We start from the raw sequence: 21,632 nt of genomic DNA on the forward strand, positions 1-21,632 counted from the left end.
ACCTCTATCTAAATTTCCTCCATTGGCTGATGAGGGGACAGATCCGACATAACATCCTTCCCAAAATCCTGCAATCCCACCCGAATCCAATCAGGAAGTGCCCGTGTCGGTGGCGAGATATAAGCCAAAGAAGGCGTCATTCGATTTTGCGCCTGTCCGCTCCAGATTATCTCCGCGACCAGCGAGCCGACATCATCGGGACGCAAAAGCGTGACAGAGGCGGGTGTTCGTATACCGCGAAACATCTTTGTCTGCACAGCCGAGGGCGACACGCAGGACATTCTCACAGCAGGTGCCTTATACACATGACGCATTTCAGTCTGGAGGCCTTCGTAAATGGCTAATGCGGCAGCTTTGGTGGCGGCGTAGTCTACCACGCCTGCTGTAGCTAGATGCCCTGCCTGCGAGGCCATGATTAGGAAGTGGCCATGGTTATGCGTGACCATTGAGGGGAGAAATATCTGTGCTGTCCAAATAAGAGCGAGGTTGTTGACGGTGAACGTCCTATAAAATTGGTCAATTTCGGCCGTAATGTTATTGACATTGGGATCTTACAGTTCAATGTCGCGTGGGGTGGCGTGAAGTAAAGGTTTGCCGCGACAAATGCCTGCATTGGCTATTACGCATGTTGGATCACCGACCTCCCTGCCTTGTGATTAGTTTTTTCAAAGGTAGTAAGAGAAGGACTAAACTCGCACCGACGAAGATTCTCGGCAACCAACTCCAATTCGGACCTATTAGTCAAGTCGCATCGATAATAATGCACGTTTTTTGCTGGGCATACGTATTAGCAAAGCAAACATAGACCTTGAGATCCCAAAAGCAAATTCTCACGAGCATCGTAGGTCAAAGGCCGGATGTCGAGCACAATTACGGAAGTTCCACGCTCAGCCAGCTTCTGTACTGTTGCCGCGCCGATTCCATCAGACCCTCCTGTCACCAGCACGATTTCCTTTTTCCAATCGAAAGTATCCTGAACGCCATTGTTTAATGCTTGACAGCTGAGATACTTATTAACCCGGTAGGCTGTCCATAATAAACCCAAAGGAATGACTTTCCAAAGAAATGGCTGTCGAATGGCCTGGACAACGATATTTCCCAATTCTACAGCCATTTTGATTCAAGTGAGCGTAGTATGCACCTGCAGCCCTGGAGTAAGATTAGCAGTAGAGATGTATTATATGGGGAAAGTAAACACATGTGTGGCCCCGCACAAAACACTTACAAGTGCATACGGCGTATCAATGACCCCAAAACCGCTTGGTTTGCATAGATACGCAAGGGCCTTATAGTGGATCCGTCAGATATCACTATAATTAAATTAAGGGTCTAATTCTGACTTTCCGTGGCCGGATCCTATTATCTCCCCAAAGTCGGGCACTGGAGCCCCGCAGGAGTCGATTCGAAAGGATTGAGGGGCACCGGCATCGTCTCGTCAAGCGAGTCGTGTCTATTTATCCATAAAGCATAGACCGACGCGATGATTGGTCTCTATCGTGTAAATCTATTGTGGTTTAGGTCCCGGTGAAAACCTCTTCCCCCGTGGTCAGCTTTGAAGCGGGGTATATGAACTAAAACTATTGGGATTGCAAAGTACCGACCTGTGATTTACTATATTCCGTAAATTTTGCGAACCTAGATTTAGCTCCCTGATATGCCGTTTGTAGCCTCCTCGTCCTCTTGCCCCGACACAAAAAAGACCTGCCCTCCCACTTCTGACCCCTTTCACTCAACGCCTCTATCTTGCACTCATCCCTCCCCCGTTGTAATACCTCATGATGAAATATGTCTACGCGTCAGTCTTTTACTAGACAATGGACTTAATCTTGTCCTAATTCAAGAGCTCATCATATTTAAGTCTACTAAAATAGATATTCAATGACCAGAAGAAGATTCATATATTGAAAATTAATGTGAAGGGGTAGAATGAATACCATCTCCCACACGACAGTTCGCAAACAATAGATCTAAGACTTGCTAGCAAGGCTAGTTCTGCGTGCGATTCAGCAGTCGCACGGCAACAAGTCTCGTGGATCAATAAGGTATCTACGTATTGCACTGGTCCGGGGCGGTGTTCAATACTTGGCCGGATCATCAGGATGCGCCGAGTCCTTGGACCGCAGCGGGCTCATCAAAACCGAATACTCAAATTTTCGATCGACGAACTTCAGGAGCTCGGGATTGACATTGCTTGTATTGAGCCCCATTTTGTATTTTCCTCCGTCAGTAGGCGGAGGTCGAATGGGCCACCAATAGCATCTACCATACACAACATCAGTCTCCGTTGGGATGTAGCAGAAGATGCTTGACTTACACGCAACCGCAGTTATCGCAGAAGTTGAAAGACAGGTCTCGATCGCCCCAGACATACTGCTTGGTCACTGCGTTCGGCTTCGTTTCGATCTTTACTTCGTCAGGATGGTAATAGCCCCAAGCGGCGCCATAGCGTCTACAAATCGTGCATTGGCATACGTTGATGTACTCGGGGAGTCGGGGAACTGTGACTGTGATGGCGCCGCAGTGGCAGCTGGAGCTGATCGAGGTGTTTGTCGCCGCCATGTTGTCTCGTGTTGTTCAAGCTGGAGTATGTCAGACGGAGTCTGGCAGAGTGTGAACGTCGATTAGTTCTCATCAATTGAAGTCCAATATTTTCTGAACAGCAGATCGAGGGATAAGGAAGCACTGACATGAACACGTTTATATACGAATGCTTATCTATGCCATTTGCCTTGGCGCAAGGCAGCAACAAGCGGTCAACGGAGCATCTACCGCTACAAACTACGGGCGGAAACGCAGCCATTTCCAACTGACCTCAAAAGCTGTCATTTACGGCCTTGTTTTCACAGGGCTTATGTTCTAGCTTTAAGACTTGGAACCAAAGAAACGCCCGGTGGTCGGAGGTCTATCGACTTGCCCCGCATGTGCACAAAGATGGAGGCCTCTGGCTCGCAAACTTTTAGATGCTTGAAGGTCGAAATTGTAATATATCAACGAAAGGCAGCACTCAACACACTTGGAAATGGGTAGATATTGCTCTATTTTATCTGCTGGCTCTGGCGATATCAGGTATTAGTGAGGCGGACCAGATAATGTTCACTTTGTTGCTCAGGCGATGAATCTCTATTATGGCATGCTTTTGCGAAAGGAGGGAGCTTAAAAGAATATGATCACCAAAAGACGAAGTCAAAAATATTATGGAGGGTGTGGAAGCAGAGGAAAAAGACAAAAAAAAACAAAAAAGAATGGAATGCTTAGCATGTCCTGGTTTCGATCCAGGGTCCTATTGTGATGAGTTAGTAATCGTGATTTCCGAATTTGGAAATTTGAAGTGAGACGTACCTCCGGGTTATGAGCCCGGCGCTCTTCCCCTGAGCTAACATGCTTGGTATGAAAAAAGTCTGCCATTTTTGCGTTTATGAAGGAAGGCTGTTTTCTCTAATCTCTTTGATCCTGAGCCAACTTCCGTTTAAATCAGGTCTAAGCCTATCTTACTATATTAAACCATTCTAGCTAGCTCGAGCCTTAGCATAATATAATAGGCAACTTATCAGTAAGAGTGGTAAACTAAAAACTAGTAATACATCCATACATAAAATTTCCTACATTGTCTATGGTTTTCAACTGACTCATAAAGCCGTACCCTATGCAGGTGGGTCCGCTAAACGCATAGGGTACACCACACAAGAGAATATATTGCCTAAATCTAGAAATCCTTCAACCATCCCAGCATGTTAGCTCAGGGGAAGAGCGCCGGGCTCATAACCCGGAGGTACGTCTCACTTCAAATTTCCACATTAGGAAATTCAATACTAACCCACCACAATAGGACCCTGGATCGAAACCAGGACATGCTAAGCATTCCAATCTTTTTTGTTTTGTTCCATATATCACATTCTATATGTGTTTGCTGGCTGTTTTTTCTCCTTCTTTGTTGTCTTGCAGGCATTCACACTGGTTCCTGCCTTCATGTCTTCTTTTTTCCTGTCATACCAAATTATTTGTTACCATGCATGTAGCTAAATTTGCAGTAAGGTCAAGGTCTGTAAGGTTCTCGTGGAATTTCCCGCAGTCAAGACGGGATAGTTCCGATGCCCAACTGGATTTCTGCTTTGGTGTATAGATTGATCACTATATGACGTCGGCACAGGTATAGATCTATGCGTGCAACAACTATTGACAAAGCCCTAAGAGGCATTGGCACAATATGTTTATTGGTGTCTCATGTACCATTCGGAAATAATGAATTGACAACGATCTAGAGGGATATTTGGCGAAAAGGAAGAGTGTGTCCATCTAAATGGGTTATTCAGACATAAAAACCGGCAAAGGATGAATACTCTAAAAGGTATCATCTTCCAGCTTTTCCATACGGCGGATGACACTTGGACTCTGGTCATCTTCGAAGTCGTCAGTAATGTCACCCGCCCCAGCGGTAGCCAGCAAATCCGTCACAATGCGCTTGGAGGCTTCCTTGGCTACGCGAGAAACATGTATTAGCATGGCGGAACACAAACTGTAAGGTGTATGGCCTCCTCTTACCAGGTGTCTGCATCAGTCGACTCTGAGGTATATGGAACTGCATCGTCTTAGGAGGACTAGGGCCGAAATCCTCATCCAAATCATCATCACTATCCCACAGCGCACGATTGCCACCAGACTTCTTTGCTGGTGTCAAAACACTGAAACCCGGCTTGGGGGTACCGCGCATGCGGTTGCTACTAGTGCGTCGCTTACGGTCCGTTCCAGGGGTCAAATCGACGCCTTTAATTGGCGAAGAAAATATCTCAGAGTGCATCTGAGGAGCTTCAGGCTCGGGGCTAGACATCGGTGAATCATTAAAGGCATATCTCGAGCCAGACGCAGCTTGATTTGGGGTAACCGCGAATTTGGAGCGGGTGCTAGCGCCTCCGCCTGGGTTATGGTATCCCTTTCCGAGAGGGGTAGCTTGAACACGGTAAGTTTTGTCAAGCATTTGGTGCAGCACCGGGTCTGAAGATTTCTGATGGCGGTCATCTCGCGATGCGGACTGGTATCTGGCTGACGCGGGCGGAATAAAGGGAGATGACATCGGAGTTTCGGATGAGGCTCCGTGTGGGAAGAATGGTTGCCGGCCTGGAGTCGATGGGAGTGTTGATGAGTCGGGCATGTTGAAAGGCGCCTCTGTCTCGTTGATCTGCCTCCGTAAGTCCTCATATGAGGAATGCTCGACAGAAGATACGGTCATGTCATCGCCAGTTTGTTGGGAGGGTGCGCGCGGAGTACTATGCGAGGAAATAGCGAGAGCTGTAAGATCCAGATCATCTCCATGGCCGTGAGGAATATTGTGGCGTTGTGATGCAGGGGTATCGTAGGAATGATCGTCTTCGTGGCTCGTGCTTTTAGTTATGTCGACGTCAAGTTCCTCTTCCGTTGCCGTGGGCTCCTGAATTGTCTCGTCTTCATTTGGTCGTTCTTCATATCCAGACAGTGAAACATTGGCGCTGGCTTCGAAGAATTGTTTCCAGAACTGGGTGGTGGTTAGCATACATACCAGAATTTCGTTCCTCTAAGATTGGGCTACCTTGGCACCGTCCCAGACATCGCGGGAATGCTCAGTGTACTGCTCTACCAGTGGCAGAATGCTCGTTGTGACTATGCGGTGTGCTTGGCTGAAGTTTTGATCGATCTCTGCGAGTTGGCGTGCACTTAGCATTAAGTCCCAATGGTTTGTTTACTATTGGACTTACCCTGGAGCGTCAAGGTGATAGACTGTTCTAATTTCTCAAGTTCCTCTGTGAGGGAGAGCGGGCGCTCGGGATGAGCTGACGGCCGAGACATTGTGTCGGCTTCTTGTATTCGGTTAGGGACGCCTTCCAACTGATTAGAAAGAAAACAATGAAGCTCCGCGTTGACTCCACGCGCGGGGAACTCTGCCCAAAGCGGTGTGTTTTGAGGGCTCTAGATAAGGGCTATCAGTAATCATGTGATGACATCAGCCATGCTCCAGGCATCATCCGGTTCCAAGTTTCCAAGCTTTTTCACTTGTGGTCGAAGCTCACAAAGGAAAACCAAATCTTTAGGGACAGGCTTTATTCATCATGCCTGCACCACTTGCTAAAGGTCAGTCACCCTATATCCTCCTTGGTTTACCCTTACCGGATCATCCGGGCGGTGTATGCTGGGCTTATCAGTTCCCCGCTATGGATATATCTGACGATCTATGTAGGTATAATGGTGACGGTCACCGTCCTGGTCGCTGCCGGCGTAGCTGTTTATCAGTCTCCTCAGTTCCAGGATTGGATGAATAATTCCCGACGCAAAATTGCAGTTGCCTTGCACAGCCTGGGCGATGAGATACAACCGCGCAATTCCGCTTCTCCAGACCGGGACGATATCTCTATGACCGAAGAAGCAGGAGAGGCCGCAGCAGGACGCAGACGCATTGCACGCGAAGAGATTATGCGGCGGGCCGCCGTTCTAGAGTCTCATCGAAACTCAAGAACTTTACAACAACCACTGGATAGCTTCGATACTTTAGTAGAACAAGACGGCAGTCTCCGCAAGCAGGAAAATAATCGCGATCAGCTGGATGACACCCCCGTTGCCAGTTCGACTGGTGTAGATACGGGTATAATTCAGAATCGTCGCCGTGCGAAGCTTGAGGACGTTGGTATGAACCCACTGCCGGGTGGTATCCCCTCCGAAACTACATCTCATCACCTGTCCGAATCCGAATTGCAATTCACGCCCACTTCCGAGCGACATGAGGATACACTCTTTGACCCATTCTCTGATTCTCCAGTGAGGGGACAGTCACCTGAGCCTGTCTCGGCCTCCTCGTCGAGTCGCACAGAGGAAGGCTCAGCTTACTATGCTCATCCTCACCCAGCGTTCAATACCAGTCAACAACCAGAATTAATTGCCGATTTAGACGATTTTAGCCATGGGAATCAGTTCCAGCATGAGGTTTCATCGGCGCCCTCCATAGCGGGAAGTTTCAGCGATTTACATGAGCTTGCCGATGGATCATCGGACGGTACATTGAGTGAGTGGGGTGCACCTTCGGTTGATGGCATTTCTACTCCTGCTAGCTGGTCTGAAGTCGGGAGCGTAATCAGCGACAATGATGCTGGCCATCAGCAGTTGCTGTGATTGAGCGCTGTCCCTTATCGTAATCTAACCCTTGAAGGGCAAAGGTAACTGGCGCATGTCAAATGGGATTCGAAGGCTGGTATTTTATTGCTTTGGAATGGGAAATAGGGGATCATGCTCTGGCTGCTGTTGATACACGCGACTTTTATTGCGGGACCGTGCACCTTTAACTGCTGTATGTTATAAATTTATAGCCAAGCCTGCGAAGGCTTACGTTCAAAGGGTCCACGGATTGGGCTACTCTACCCAAGGCGGACTGGAAGTAGGTACGCATTTTTCAAGAAAAATGTTTCTCTGAAATGATCATCATGCTGCATGATCGTGCTATATTTGCGGCCACGCATGACCTTTCCTTTCCTTCAATATAACTTTATGCTATTCAAGATTTTCATTCATATTCTTTTAATCTCGTGTACAAGGATTGCTCATTATTTCTCCAGCGGTTGTATCATGCTCAATTGAGAGCGATGTTATCGGACTTAAGAACTAATGTCCGAGATGCGATTGTAGCCGGAATGTCCATCATACACCAAAATCGGATTTAGGGTGTCTCGTTCACGACGAAATCCGGCTATAAAGAGAGCTGGGGTCCCCTTGTGTAGAAAACTAATCTCCACCTTACCTACAAGTGAACTCTGTGAAGTTGCAACATGACTTCCAGCCCCACAACCATCGTGCTGATCACCGGCGCAAACCAAGGCATTGGCTATGCAGTTGCCGAGCAACTTCTCAAACAAAATGGCTACTACATCCTCCTTGGCTCGCGGAATGCAGAGAACGGCGCAAAAGCTGCCGCGGAGCTGGACCCCTCAGGCCAATTGGTGGAACCAATCACTATAGATGTAACAGACGATGCATCCATCCAGCTAGCCGCAGATCACATCGCATCAAAGCACGGCCGAATAGATGTGCTGATCAACAACGCTGGTATCAACAATGAGCTATCTCTTCACTGGAAGCAACAAGAGAACAAAGAGGAGAACAAAAAGCGCAAACCAGATCTCCCAGCTTTGCGTCAAATCTACCGTGACGCATACGAAGTCAACCTCTTTGGTGCAGCAATCACAACCGAGGCCTTTATACCACTACTCGAGAAGGCAACTTCTAAGCCTGCGCGTATTGTCTTTGTATCATCGCATACCGGCTCCATTGGTCTCCGCGTGGATCAGTCTTCTAGCTTCTATGAGAAGATGAGCCGGCCCTCGTTCCCAATTTACCGTAGTAGCAAGACTGCAATGAACATGCTCACGCTACACTATGCGGCCCAATTCCAGGAGCAGGGATGGAAGGTTAATGCATCGTGTCCGAATTTGACAAAGTCGGCCTTCTCTCGGTTCAGTGATTTGGGAAGGTCTCCGGCAGAGTCTGCAGTCAATATTGTGCGGTTGGCAACATTGTCGGAGGATGGAGAGACTGGAAGGTACTCGGATGAGAATGGTGCGGTTGATTGGTAGATGCTTTATATACCGAGGTATATAAATCATGACTCGGTTGTAGTTAATATAGTGGTTAGATGTTCCAAGATCATCGAAGATTGTTGTGAAATTGTCGATTCTTATTCTGAACATATGAACCAAGTCCTGGAGACATATCGCAATGTGCTTTCTTTGCAGTTGAAAGGTCTACCGCTCGATCATATGGTTGCTGATTGTTAATCATGGCGGCGAAGCCTATAATCAATTTTCGGGGTAAAGTAGTAGATACCTGGACTTAATATGTGGTGTTCGAAGTGGGGGAAGTAGCTGTTACATCCGGATAGCGGGCCAAAAGTGCCTCGGCATTTTCGGGGAACGTCAACGTAAAGCGGAGTCGTCTACTTAACTTCGAACGTCCGCCCGCTCTTTTCGCTATTCCTTCATAGAGAATAATTTTTTTGGGTGAGTTTCAAGCTCTTTATTACTGCTTCGCGTATGCTATTCGTTCCTACCGCCTTTCAAGATTTACTCCTTCCCTTCCATCACCGAGTCGCCACATCCAAGCTTCCCCGCAACAACCCCGAAAGCCCCTGCAAGCCCCCCATCAGCAAATATCAAGGAGAAGAGGATAGCGCTATTACATTTAACTAATACATCGACATTAGACTTTTATTTCCTACATCACATCATGGCCGCAGATCGTCTTAGCTCGCTTCTGAGCCACCTCAAGCCCGGCTCCAGCGGCGGCATCAACGCGATGTAAGCTTAGCAACTTACTATGAACAAAAAATTTGGTACTAATAATCGTGAAGTACCCAGAAGAATCCGGATGATGTGGTGATTACCGCATGCTTGCGTACCCCGCTGGCTAAGGCCCGCAAGGGCGGCTTTAAGGATACCGAGCTGGACTACATTGTGTATGCGCTGCTGAAGGAGACACTGGCCAAGTCCAAGATCGACCCTGCACTGATCGAGGATGTCTGTCTGGGCAATGTACGTGCACGAAATATCTACCAACCTGGCTCCCTAAGAGGCTCGCAAATTCTAACATGATCAACAGGTTGGCGAATCCAAAGCCGCTTACATGGTCCGCGCTGCCGCCCTGGCCGCTGGAATCCCCCACACATCTGGCGCCTCCAGCGTTAACCGCTTCTGCGCCTCAGGTCTGAAGGCTGTGCAAGACATCGCCAATCAGATTCAGCTCGGCGCTATCGATGTCGGTATCGCCATGGGCGCGGAGCTGATGTCCGCTGCTGGTGACCGACTCGAGCGACCCTTCAATGAGGAGGTGCTGCGCAACCAGGAGTCCGCGGACTGCATGCAGCCTATGGGTCAGACCTCCGAGAATGTCGGTAAGGACTTTGGTATCTCGCGTGAGCAACAGGATCGCTTCGCTGCGGAATCGTTCCAGCGTGCGGAGGCGGCGCAGAAGGCTGGCTTGTTTGATGATGAGATTGCACCTATCTCGGTTAAGGTTAAGGATCCCAAGACTGGAGAGGTTAAGCAGATTACCTTGACAATGGATGAGGGTATTCGACCTGGTACTACCTTTGAGTCTTTGTCGAAGATTCGACCTGCGTTCCCGCAGTTCGGTGACAAGTCGACTGGTGGAAACTCGAGTCAGGTTACTGATGGCGGTATGTATACATATTGTGTTCGTACCTGGGAATGGCTCACATACTGACATTGTACTTTTTGTAGCTGCTTCCGTTTTGTTGATGCGCCGTTCTAAGGCTATCGAGCTCAACCAGCCTATTCTTGCTAAGTTCTGCGGTGCCACTGTCGCTGGTGTGCCTCCTCGTGTGATGGGTATTGGACCCACTGCTGCCATCCCTAAGCTGTTGAGCAAATTCCAGCTGGACAAGAATGATATCGACATCTATGAGATCAACGAGGCTTTTGCCTCAATGGCTGTCTACTGTTTGGAGAACCTTGGCCTCGACCATGCCAAGGTGAACCCCCGTGGTGGTGCTATTGCTCTTGGACACCCACTGGGCGCCACTGGTGCGCGACAAATCGCCACTATCCTGAGTGAGGCGCGCCGGACCAAGAAGAAGATCTTGGTCACAAGCATGTGTATCGGTACTGGCCAGGGTATGGCTGGTCTGTTCGTTAATGAGCAAGTGTAAATATCATATGTAAACGGTCTATATAGTGGTTTATTGAAATGATGGAATCTGTTGATCTTCATACTCATTCTTTTTGATTGTTGGAATGGTTTGCAACCTCCACTCAACATCGAGTGGAAGGCACAACATCTCCAAATAAGGCGCGATCTTCGAGTATAGCCCTTTCTCTTCTTCAAACTCTAATCCTCCTCTTCTATTATTCTTTCTTGCCCTCATTCTCTCCCATCTACAAGTGTCTCCAGGTATCAATTCAGACTACAAGACAAAGCACTGAATGAAGACACAGAAACTGGCCATCGGGGTATCAATTCATATATTATCAAATGAGACATGCAACCATATAAACTCATGAATACAAATGCAAAGTTCACCGGGAATCATCCGGTTTCTCTTTCTTGCCCTCCTCCTTCATTCTCTCCTCAGCAGCTCGAGCAATAATCTCCCTCCTAGACTCAGCCCCAGACCCGGTAGATCCAGAAGCCGAACTCTCATTTTTCAAACCCCCGAGCACAAACTCACCCCCAGTCCATCCACACTCATCAACAAAACCCTCCCCATTCTGTGCATTCTCCCAATCTCCAGGATTATAAAACTCATCCTGCGTCAATCGATTGCCACCCGACTTCCAATCCGCTCTTTCAACTTCCTTCTCAATTTGCGATGTCAAATCCCAGAAATCTCGATCATGCGGCCCGAACACACAGTGCGCCAGCTCATGACATAGTGTTTTGCGAATGGTTCTGTAATCACGGTATCCGTCATATGCATCTGTGCGCAGACGTAGCTCGATCACCTCGCCTTTATTCCTGTTAAGGCCTAGGGTGCGCGATTCGCTGGTCGTGTGCTCTGCGGGGTTCATTTCTGTGAGAAGAGGCACCGAGAATTTGTGTTTTGTCATTGCGGCTCGGATGCCGGGGTCATCGCGGAGTCGTTCTAGGAACTGGAGAGAACGCTCGGGATTTGGGAGGTAGGAGAGTGGGAGACAACGGGCGAACGTGTAGTTATTGCTTGAAGAGGAGAGGGTGTGGACACCACCGGCGCTGCGGGATGCGTTCGCTTTATTTGTTCGGCGGGCAGCTGCGAGGGCGGAGAGGCGAGCTTCTTCACGTTTTTTGGTGTCTGAGGATTGCTTGTGGAGGTCGGCGATGTCTTTGGCTGGGGTGCCGAGGAGAGTGATTTTGAATTTGGGAGAGGAGAGAGGAAGCTCGCTGAGTGGCGTTGGTGGATAGGGAGCTTTTTTCATTCCTGGTTTCGGGGATATGAGAAGCTTTTGGTTTGAGATCGGGATGTTGAGTGTTGCTTCGATTTCGGAGCCTAGGTCTTGTAGTGTTGCGGTAGATGGGAGGTTGAAGCTATGCGCGGTTCCTTGGTGGTACACCGTCAGCTCAAAAGATGGCGTGGGGTCCATGGTGAGCTGTCTTTGAGTTCTGAAAACAATGAAAAAAAAGCGACAACTTCCCGCGCGACAGAATGTAAAAGATATATTTACGTCTGGTTTGTTAGATACTGGGGCGAATTCGACGGCCTTCCACACTGATGTTTGTCAGCGCGGGGATAAGTGAAAGTTACGGAGATAACATCATCCACTGAACAGATTTGGAAAAGTCTCTTGCTCCTTTATGATAGCACAACCGGCACCGTTTCATCATACCAAGCATGTTAGCTCAGGGGAAGAGCGCCGGGCTCATAACCCGGAGGTACGTCTCACTTCGAATTTCTACATCGGGAAATCAAGATTACTAACTCACTACAATAGGACCCTGGATCGAAACCAGGACATGCTAAAGCATTCCCATCTTTTCTTTTTTTCTTTTTTTTTTGGCTTTCATTCTTTTTGTTCACGTATTTATTTTTGAAATTTTCAGGCTCCCAAGTTCCTAATGCTTTACTATAGGCTTCTCTAGTGCGCCTGTGGTCCTATTAAAACCCCTAGGGCGGTCTCGGCAACAGATACTCACGATCTTTCAAGGTTGTGGTCTGGGCTTATATATTTCGTGACGATACCCGCTTTCCAGTCTTGGAACTCGCTTACCCTCCATATTTTAATGAGAAACCTTTGAACGTCAAATTGTCACTCTATCTAATCATATTGGAAGGCTGACCATTCTACTGTCATTCCCAGTCATCATTCAAGATGTAATCGCAGTATTCTGAAAGCTGTAGTCATGTGCATGTCTCAAGGGCTATAGCCTCTTAATGGGAACGGCGATTGCCCAAAAGTGACCACGTATCTAGGTAGCATGTCTTTCAAAAACAAGCGCTTTCAATATTCCAATCGAATCAAATAGCAAGTCAAGGCTCCAGTGCTACATTTGTCCGCGGATATCTGTATCCGCAAGTATCTTGCAAAGAAAACGATTATCTGCTCGATGCCTCCCTAACAGTTTGACCGACATTCTGTAGCTTGTCAATAAATAAAGTATCCAGCAAGTATTCGACCAGGGATAAGGGTTAAGAAATGGTGGCTAGCTAAAAATATGACCGTTTTAAGAATTTCTTCTATTCGAAGGTTCCCTTCCTAAGTAGGATGGTCTATGACGGCTTAAATCTGAACTAATGGTAGAAAAACTGTTTGAAAATTAGCTAATTACTTACCCATTTTGACATATACCAACCAGTACAAGGACTAAACTTGTGTGTAAGCAACGAAATAGTTGACAAAACTATTTGACATTGTTGCTTTGATCGGGATTTCGATGTCGACAAAACTAATCATTTATACTTGACACTAAGCACGACTACATTACTGAATCACTCAAATCGATAACGAGAAGCAACATTTTTACGAGGAGAGTAGTAAGGCAAAGGCGAAAAGTTAATATTAACCCATTTGCACAGCCAATCAAAAAACTCACGCTCTGCGGACAAATTGATTTTCAAAACGCAGGGCTATGTAGGCAAACAGGGAGCATGATTTCATACCAAGCATGTTAGCTCAGGGGAAGAGCGCCGGGCTCATAACCCGGAGGTACGTCTCACTTCAAATTTCCAAATTCGGAAATCACGATTACTAACTCATCACAATAGGACCCTGGATCGAAACCAGGACATGCTAAGCATTCCATTCTTTTTTTTTATCTTCTTTCCCTTCATTTTCTTTTTTTTTTTTCATTGCTATCTTTTGTTGGGACACTAATGTGTTACTCTGAAATTTGGCTATCATTTCTTTCCATCGCAAAAATTGGAAATGGCGACTGCATGATTTCACCATCTGTTGTTTTACGCTTACAGACCACCTGGAGAATTTCTAAACAAACATTACACCGTAGCCTTGTGTGTGTGGAGCAGTCTGCTAATCCCAATTTCTACATAAAATAATGTAGGACTAAAATGTCAAGGTTATCTTCCACCCCTTTGAAGTATCTTTATTTTTGAAAGATATCGAACGTTGTAGCTTCCAGGCGCTTGAACTATTGATTGTGTATCTTATGGAATCATTATTCAAGTTCTCCCCCAAAGTATTTTGCAGTAGTGTCAATTGTAGTTCACATGTTAGTCTCTTTTGAATACTTCAGACCCATCAACGAAACATACGGTTAGCAATTTGTCTACTTGACTGACAACGCTTTCCACCCAGGTGTGTCTGTGTGCTATTGGGTCTCCATTTCTCCGTCCCTTTTTTTTTTTTTGAAAGTTCAATCAACCATTCATTATCTTCCTTGCTTCTGTCGCTCTTTCTCTGTTACCTGACTACTGCCTACCCTCAAGTACAACCACTGTGTCGGTTTCGATTACCATCCTCTTATTGGCTTCTGAATCCGATATTCCCCCCTTTCACGATGAGCGCGCCTCCAGATGGTTGTACTTGCTTGACAGAAGGATATGACGAGTGCGTATGCCGCTTTTGCTGGATATGTGGATCTCTGGGCCACACGGAAAGTCAATGTGACGAGAGACCACGAGAATATCCTGGAGAGTGCCACTATCAGGACGAAAACTGTCTAAACAAGCCGCCAGAACAAGTCCAAGTGATCTCAAATAATGTCCACAAGGTCAAAACCCCGTTTTCTTTCGCGGGATAGTTTTAATTTTGATAGATGCTACCGATGTCAGAAAAGTGCGAAGACAAAATACCACCGAAAAATACACATGCGAGGGAAGGCTGGAAGGTACATACTGGTATTGCAACTGAACTCCAGAACTTGGGGCCCATAAACCGTGACGCACTTCTTGCTTGTCTTATCTCGGAAGTGCAAGTCAAAATGAAAGGCAGATATTCGTTCGTGCTCGAAAAATATGACATTGTCAATATCCTGGAAGAAGGCCTCAATCCAACCGTGAGGAATATTTGTGAAAATGGCAATTTCGACCTCGCAAAGTACGTATGGCCCACTAAACGAGTAGTTTATTGAAGGCTTCACTAATTTGGACCCCTAGCTTGATCAGAATTGGGCAAAATCCAGAGACGTCTAAGGATGCCGGTATTCATCTCCACATCATGTGGAGAAAGTCTGATCCAAGTAGCTTTTGGCTTTATATTGGCCAAGCAACAGAATTTTGCGTCAGAATTCAAACACACAATGATCCATGGCGCCGCCACAAGAACCCATCTCTTCATTATCACGTATGGGATTCACAGTTGGACATACAATCTGAATTTGTCAGGCTGGCGACCTACAGGCCGCCAAGTTGCTCGCAAGATCAGTTGATACTAAATTTAGGCGAAATGTGGATGTGCCTGGTTTTTCAAACATTGACTTCATTCCATTTGGATCAATTCCTACCCAAAGACGTCAAATCACTCTGGGCAGGACATCATCTGAACGTGGCTCTCCCACTTTGGCAAGGCTTCACAGATACAGAGGGAAACAAAAATATCAAAGAGGCAACCGGAGGCCGAGTTAACTTTCAGCATCACCTCAAATCTGAAGATCCTTTTGTCCGAGCGTGGGCAGAAAATGCCAGAGATGCGTTCAACGACATACGCAACTCACCAAATCCAGCCCTACGAAAATATTATCGAGATATTTTAGAAAAGCGGCTTGCCAAAGCCCGTAGGACTTGGGCTGCTAAGAAGGCCAAGAGAGCTCTGCAGGCTCTTTCGGGAACCAGAGAAAAGATCACAGTATCACACGGTGGTGGACATGTCGAAGTCAAGAGTGGTATGTTCAAGTTTACAGTGTCAAAGCGCCTTGGACTGGACCTTCGGCATAATGATACAGTTATCATCCAATATCACCTGACAGCTACGCAGCACCCGAAGCCTTATGCAATTAGGGCTTTGCCAACGGACCCCGCAAGTCGTCTTGGGGTTTCTATCTGCGGTCAAGATAGTATGGGAGCCTTTCATTGTTGGCTGGAAACAAATGGAAGTTGCAATGTTCTGAAAATGAACTCACTGGTGGATGTTCTCGAAGGATTTTCTTTGGAACAAAGTAAGAATTTCAAAAGGCGGTGGTTCACAAAAAAAGCTGAGAATCTTCAGGGACAAAAGAAGCAGAAGGATCATGTGTACACTTAGTATTGCTTTTCTCAAACACTAGCGCAGTTCCGTTTATCTTAACCATGCCCCGAGGCCTAGGTGATTGGACAGATGGCGACAATACTCGTTTTTCAAATTGAACAAACTTCTAACTCAACCCCCTTTGATTGTTCATCTGTACCTGATAGTGTATATATACAGGATAAATTCTTGGAATATCATATATCAGTCCATGACAAAGCCGCGCCCTGGAACCATATGTTAAAGGAATAATCGAAGTTTCAAACGCTGATTCGAGATCCAGCTCCTCAGCGATGCCTCTGACTGTGTAGTACAATCGCTGCGCTCGGTGTCACTCGACCGTCGTCGCATCGACTCGACAAACTTAGGCCACGTGTTTGTCAAAACCAGATATTTGATCTCCTCTTGTAGGTTGTTGAAAATGGCCATATCAAATCCAACGGGTATATCTCCCGTATACCTATCGTCGTATGACATCTGGACACCTTCAAAATCTTGCGGGTGTGCAAAAGGGTCGGCTTCGAAAGGTGAGGTAGTATTGATACTTTTCTCTCCAAACAGACTGCGAGCTGGCTGCTCAAAAACAGACTGCATTAGCTTGAGAGTTTGCGAAGATATGTTCAGAGGAAACTCGGCATCTTGCGTGCTGATAAAGTTGACATAGATCCGTAGTGCCTGATTGAATGCATCGGGAAGCTGCTTTTCATCCAGGCTTCCGGGCCAATATGATTTCCATAATGCCACTTCGCTTAGGAACGCGATATTCTCTCCCGAGAAATCACTTAATGCGGCAAATTTCTGTAGTTGCCCTGGACTTTGGTTTAGGACATGCTCGAGGGCATCCATTGTGTAGATTCGGTCGACCATGCATTCGTTAAAGGACTCGACCGGCTCACCCTTATCACCAAGTGTGGATGAAGATCTATTATTCCACCCCACTGAGGGTGAGGGGGATTTGTTCAGCATTGTCATTGATATCGATGCTGAATTATACTTGTTTTTCGAGGCGGTGGCTTTCTTGCTCAATGTCCATAGCCTGATAACGTGGAAGATGGGGACAAACACAGTGAATATCTCCCACATCATGATCGATACGTGAATCCTATGTCTCATTAGTTGATTGGTCGAATCAATTATGCTCGATAAACTTACCATTGACTCGGGGGGAAATACGTGTTGACCTTCGCAAAGGCAGGCACGTATGACGCAATCAAGTACATAGGGGTGGCATGGAGACTAGTTCATGTCAATAAGCAAACACCACTAAACGAAGACATCATAACATACCCAGAAAGGCAGCAGGCAATAGTTTGAGTTCGCCATCCCAATGTATCATGGATTCCCCATGCCCGCCAAATGAGAATTGGAGCCGCCTACAGAATGAGACACATTAGCGGGGACCTCTATGAATGCACTGGAGTACTCACAATCCATGTCCAGATTACTTGCCACAACAAGGATGGCCACCATTCCCATCCTCGACCCAGATACACCATCTGCTCTTGGACTGTCGTGCCGTGAATCTCTGTACCTGAAATACCGTAGGTTGGATGATACTTTTTGCATGCAAGCCACATCCCGACGGTGATGATAAACTGGAAGATTTATAATCAGCTACTATAGTAGATAGACTGGAAATCATAGAGAGTGGAAAGGCATACCTGCAACAACATGCCGATACCAATGAGCCACAGAGTCCGTTTCATATAATCCATGGTTCTCAGACGGCAGAGGCATGATGACTTTGCATCGTTGCACTTTCTCTCAGCCCGTATCTCGGGGTGGAGGAATTGCTTCTGCATCTTGGCGACATGAAGAAAGCGGATGTTGGAAGCTTGGAATAGGGCGATACCAAGTGGGAAGTAAATGCCCATGGCGAAGTACTGGATGTCATAGGCGAGAACAGTAGGGACAGTTGCACCAATTGGGTATGTGATCTGGCCCAGGATCCAATAGATATGGAGAAGGGCGATAGCAGAGAATGATAGAGGTAGGCCACGGACTTTGAGGATGGGGATGTGTCGGTTGACCAAGCAGAAGGTCATACCGGCGAGTAAAAGCGTGGTCCAGATGACGCAGAAAGAGATGTAAAAGACACCTACCCCATCCAAATTAGGAGGGGAGGTTGGCATGTCGTAGACCGTGATATCGGCCATGGCTGCCATGTTGGAAGCGATTGTGGTTGGAGAGTTGATACAGCAGTGAAGGAAGGCATCAGGGGGGCAGAAAGAGAGGGTATAAGACAGAGACAACAGATACCGCCAAGTCATGGCAGCAATGACTACATATGGAAATTCAATTGATCGGATCGATCGAAGTGCCAAGGGAAACGCCACCTCGGGCCAAAATAGTTTCCTGAAAACCGGGAATGAGGAAGGCATATGAGAGGGTAGATGGTAGAGGAACCATACTTTGCATGCTCCACTCCCTTGTCATGATCATGTCCCCGCTCTTGGACTCTGGAACAAGTAGGAAGTACTCCACGTTGGAAATGGCCTGGATTAGAATCTACCTTTCTTGAGATAGATCCTTCATTGAACTTGAAATTCAGAGGAATTCGGTGATTCGCACATAGTCACTTGCAAGAAGAGAAAATAGCAGAGAAAATCAAATGGTAGACTCGCATTTCAATTTTCAGATCAGAGTTTAGACTCAATGACCATGGCTTCCCCGCCGTTGAACCCTGGATCGAATCGGTCTGGGGCTGGACTCAAGTCTTAGAAATTCAAATCAGCCACTGAGAATAGAATTCACAATAGAGTATGGACCTCCCTAAAGCGGATTCATGCTTTCCACATACACGTGCAGGCCACGATAACCCCAACACCCAAAGCAGGACCCAAGGCCTTCCAGAGCCCAGCCTTTAACGTCATGACATGCAGCTCTCGGATTTGCTGACTGAAAACCGTTGAAGCATTTAAACGTGGAAACGGCTTATCCGGCACCTCCTTCCCCAAGAAAGCACAAAGCGGACCCCAATCCAAATCCTCCAGCTCAATCTCCAACAAACACTCCGAAGGCACCCTACATCGCACATAGTCATAATGCCGCTGATAAGCCGCCCACATGATCGCTCGATCCCGAGTCTTATCCATCCTACAAACCCCTAACAATCCCATATACATCTTCCACGCCGTCCGACTAATCTGCAACCCAATAAACGGCTCCATAACATTCCCACTCAACCAAGCCAGAACCCCCTCTGAAGTAGGTAAGATGAGCGTTTCCTGAAAACTTTTCACCCAGGAATCGAAGTCGCGGTGGACGAGGATTACTCGTGCTTCGGGGAATGCGTTCAGTAATGATTCGGCGAAGGGTGTTACGTCTGTAAGGGCTTCACTGGGGCCCAAGTACTGGTTCCAGTCGTCTCGGGACCAGGTTCGCCCTGTGTATGTTGGGAGGCAGGGAATGTTGTCGTCGGCTGCTTGATTCATACCGACCCATTTTAGATGGTCGTTGATTATACCGGAGGAGTGAAAGACGTCGCGGTAGCCCAGGATCGTGAGGGCTTCTTTTAGTGAGTGGGAGCCTGTTCGGTAGAAGCCGAGGGATATCACTTGTTTGGGGCGGGTTGGTCCCTCTACGTAGGGCTTGAATGTCATTGTTGTTTTTGGCAGGCTCCTACAGCGTGATTATAGAGAATTGTTCTCGAATTTATGTGCAAGCGGGGTTGCCTTATGTTATATGCAGGGATTTGGGGCTTTATGTTCAAGGGTGTGATGACCTGTGATATCTTGATGGCCTAGATCTAGCCGAATGGGATACTGTGCAATGCTGAGATTAATTTTGGAATTAATCCTGGAGTTCTTCTTCCATTTATAAACCCGAACGGAATATCGGTTGTATGGCCAGTTGCGAACTCGTAGATAAATGGTTGCACCGGCGAATAGTATACATGCGTGGTGACTGGTGACCACTACCCCGAGTCACCCTGGGTACGGATATAGGGGCCAAGTGTAGGAAGGTACGAAATATAGTGGGGTGCTAGTCTTGGAGCTAAATCTAGTTCAACAATAGTAACAATACTTTCAGAGAAATCTCCACAGAGAGTCCAATGAAGGATTCGCTAAAAGGGCCGAAAAGTAGTATCTCGGGCTCAATCAACTCCTCGGTCCCGAGCCTCATCACTTCGGTCCCGAAGACATGAACCATCAATCTATAAGAACCACAAACAGTACCTCTGGGAACTCTCAACACATATAAACCCAGAAAATTATAACCATTTCGAAAACTCAAGCTTTAGCCCATAAAGTTCGACAGTCCACCATGACGCTTCCAGTCCTAATCATTGGCGCCGGCCTAGGCGGCATCTGCCTTGCCCAAGCCTTGAGAAAAAACAACATCCCCTTCAAACTCTTCGAACAAGACGAGCATCACAATCTTCGCACACAAGGCTACCGTCTCAGAATAACCGAACATGGCGCAAATGCGCTAAGAGACAGTCTAACACCCGATCTCTTTACTTTGTTCCAAGAAAGCTGCGCTACCACAGCCGGGTTCGGCGTGCACGTGAAACCAGATGGGACATCCATTCCCTTCGGTCCTAACAGTCCACCAGGACCCCCACCCGGAATGACCTCAGATGAGGCATACACAGTGGATCGAAGTACCTTCCGTGAAGCACTACTCACCGGAATAGAAGAACATACTTTCTTCGGGAAGAGTTTTGAGTACTACGAGCTTACGGACAACGGCATCACGGCCTATTTCGGTGACGGCTCAGTAGTGAAAGGATCCCTCCTCGTCGGCGCCGATGGAGTAAACTCTCGAGTTCGGAAGCAGTATCTGCCGAAGTATCCTGCCATCGATACAGGGATGCGAATCGTTTTTGGCAAAACGCCTATCACATCTGAGTTCTTGGATTCCGTACCTGAGAGTTATCAGGTTGGTTTGAGTCTTGCTTCGGATCCAGGAGATAAGTCACAACCGGCGCTTTTGTGGGAGGCTATCCGGTTCCCGTGTACGGTTGAGAAAATTAAGCTGCCTAGTCCGTATATGTACTGGGTCCTTGTTTTTCATCGCTCGCGTCTCCCGTTCTCGGATGAGAAAGGGTGGCGTCTTAAGTCTGATGAAGCGGCTGATTTAGCTCGTGAGCTGACCAAATCTTGGATACCTTCTGTGCGGAGCGTGGTTGATATGCAGGATGAGAACCAGTCGTCTATGCGGTCGCTTTTGTCCGCAGAGATAGAGATTGGGCCTTGGGTATCTTCGGCGCGGGTGACGCTTCTTGGGGATGCTATTCATGTTATGCCTCCGACGGGAGCTATGGGAGCGAATACTGCTTTGCGGGATGCGGCTGATTTGGCGAGACGAATTGCTGATGCTGGTGGAGCTGAGAAGGTGGATGAGGGGGTCATTGGGGAGTATGAGGATGGGTTGCGGGCGTTTGCTAAGATGGCGATTGATAAGAGTTGGAAGGGTGGGATGAAGAGCTTTGGGCTTAGACCTGTTGAGGAATGCGAGAAAATTGTCCTGTAGTATTATGTTTATATACAAGAGTTGTGACATAATGAA

General features: G+C 47.3%; 11 protein-coding genes across 11 annotated transcripts; 5 read left to right on the forward strand and 6 right to left on the reverse strand.

The window, feature by feature from the left end:
- Nucleotides 1–8: 8 nt before the first annotated feature.
- Nucleotides 9–1,114, reverse strand: N7484_002020 (uncharacterized protein; the record flags this gene model as incomplete). The annotated part of the gene is made up of 4 exons (XM_057112440.1): nt 9–504; nt 556–645; nt 699–774; nt 835–1,114. 4 exons carry the CDS (start codon nt 1,112–1,114, stop codon nt 9–11), a joined length of 942 nt encoding a protein of 313 aa, XP_056977177.1.
- A 961-nt stretch (nt 1,115–2,075) lies between these two features.
- Nucleotides 2,076–2,559, reverse strand: N7484_002021 (GFA family protein; the record flags this gene model as incomplete). The annotated part of the gene is made up of 2 exons (XM_057112441.1): nt 2,076–2,259; nt 2,315–2,559. The coding sequence occupies 2 exons, from the start codon at nt 2,557–2,559 to the stop codon at nt 2,076–2,078; spliced, it is 429 nt and encodes a 142-aa protein (XP_056977178.1).
- A 1,779-nt stretch (nt 2,560–4,338) lies between these two features.
- On the reverse strand, nt 4,339–5,817 carry N7484_002022 (DASH complex subunit ASK1; the record flags this gene model as incomplete). The annotated part of the gene is made up of 4 exons (XM_057112442.1): nt 4,339–4,475; nt 4,540–5,506; nt 5,561–5,667; nt 5,727–5,817. 4 exons carry the CDS (start codon nt 5,815–5,817, stop codon nt 4,339–4,341), a joined length of 1,302 nt encoding a protein of 433 aa, XP_056977179.1.
- Nucleotides 5,818–6,077: 260 nt separating this feature from the next.
- On the forward strand, nt 6,078–7,131 carry N7484_002023 (uncharacterized protein; the record flags this gene model as incomplete). The annotated part of the gene is made up of 2 exons (XM_057112443.1): nt 6,078–6,099; nt 6,206–7,131. 2 exons carry the CDS (start codon nt 6,078–6,080, stop codon nt 7,129–7,131), a joined length of 948 nt encoding a protein of 315 aa, XP_056977180.1.
- Nucleotides 7,132–7,781: 650 nt separating this feature from the next.
- N7484_002024 (uncharacterized protein) lies at nt 7,782–8,585 on the forward strand (the record flags this gene model as incomplete). Its single annotated transcript, XM_057112444.1, has 1 exon — nt 7,782–8,585. The coding sequence occupies one exon, from the start codon at nt 7,782–7,784 to the stop codon at nt 8,583–8,585; it is 804 nt and encodes a 267-aa protein (XP_056977181.1).
- Nucleotides 8,586–9,234: 649 nt separating this feature from the next.
- Nucleotides 9,235–10,675, forward strand: kat1 (putative 3-ketoacyl-CoA ketothiolase (Kat1); the record flags this gene model as incomplete). Its single annotated transcript, XM_057112445.1, has 4 exons — nt 9,235–9,305; nt 9,359–9,539; nt 9,607–10,183; nt 10,248–10,675. The coding sequence occupies 4 exons, from the start codon at nt 9,235–9,237 to the stop codon at nt 10,673–10,675; spliced, it is 1,257 nt and encodes a 418-aa protein (XP_056977182.1).
- A 367-nt stretch (nt 10,676–11,042) lies between these two features.
- N7484_002026 (putative zinc metalloproteinase) lies at nt 11,043–12,083 on the reverse strand (the record flags this gene model as incomplete). Its single annotated transcript, XM_057112446.1, has 1 exon — nt 11,043–12,083. The coding sequence occupies one exon, from the start codon at nt 12,081–12,083 to the stop codon at nt 11,043–11,045; it is 1,041 nt and encodes a 346-aa protein (XP_056977183.1).
- A 3,258-nt stretch (nt 12,084–15,341) lies between these two features.
- Nucleotides 15,342–16,136, forward strand: N7484_002027 (uncharacterized protein; the record flags this gene model as incomplete). Its single annotated transcript, XM_057112447.1, is given in 2 exon segments — nt 15,342–15,777; nt 15,796–16,136. 2 exon segments carry the CDS (start codon nt 15,342–15,344, stop codon nt 16,134–16,136), a joined length of 777 nt encoding a protein of 258 aa, XP_056977184.1.
- Nucleotides 16,137–16,358: 222 nt separating this feature from the next.
- Nucleotides 16,359–18,283, reverse strand: N7484_002028 (uncharacterized protein; the record flags this gene model as incomplete). The annotated part of the gene is made up of 5 exons (XM_057112448.1): nt 16,359–17,220; nt 17,271–17,354; nt 17,406–17,491; nt 17,546–17,713; nt 17,780–18,283. The coding sequence occupies 5 exons, from the start codon at nt 18,281–18,283 to the stop codon at nt 16,359–16,361; spliced, it is 1,704 nt and encodes a 567-aa protein (XP_056977185.1).
- Nucleotides 18,284–18,757: 474 nt separating this feature from the next.
- Nucleotides 18,758–19,720, reverse strand: N7484_002029 (sulfotransferase family protein; the record flags this gene model as incomplete). Its single annotated transcript, XM_057112449.1, has 2 exons — nt 18,758–18,822; nt 18,919–19,720. The coding sequence occupies 2 exons, from the start codon at nt 19,718–19,720 to the stop codon at nt 18,758–18,760; spliced, it is 867 nt and encodes a 288-aa protein (XP_056977186.1).
- Nucleotides 19,721–20,384: 664 nt separating this feature from the next.
- N7484_002030 (FAD-dependent oxidoreductase) lies at nt 20,385–21,596 on the forward strand (the record flags this gene model as incomplete). Its single annotated transcript, XM_057112450.1, has 1 exon — nt 20,385–21,596. The coding sequence occupies one exon, from the start codon at nt 20,385–20,387 to the stop codon at nt 21,594–21,596; it is 1,212 nt and encodes a 403-aa protein (XP_056977187.1).
- Nucleotides 21,597–21,632: the final 36 nt, after the last annotated feature.

This window comes from Penicillium longicatenatum (assembly GCF_028827895.1).
Source record: "Penicillium longicatenatum strain IBT 33135 chromosome Unknown contig_1_segment0_segment0, whole genome shotgun sequence".
Classification (NCBI taxonomy): Eukaryota; Fungi; Ascomycota; class Eurotiomycetes; order Eurotiales; family Aspergillaceae; genus Penicillium; species Penicillium longicatenatum.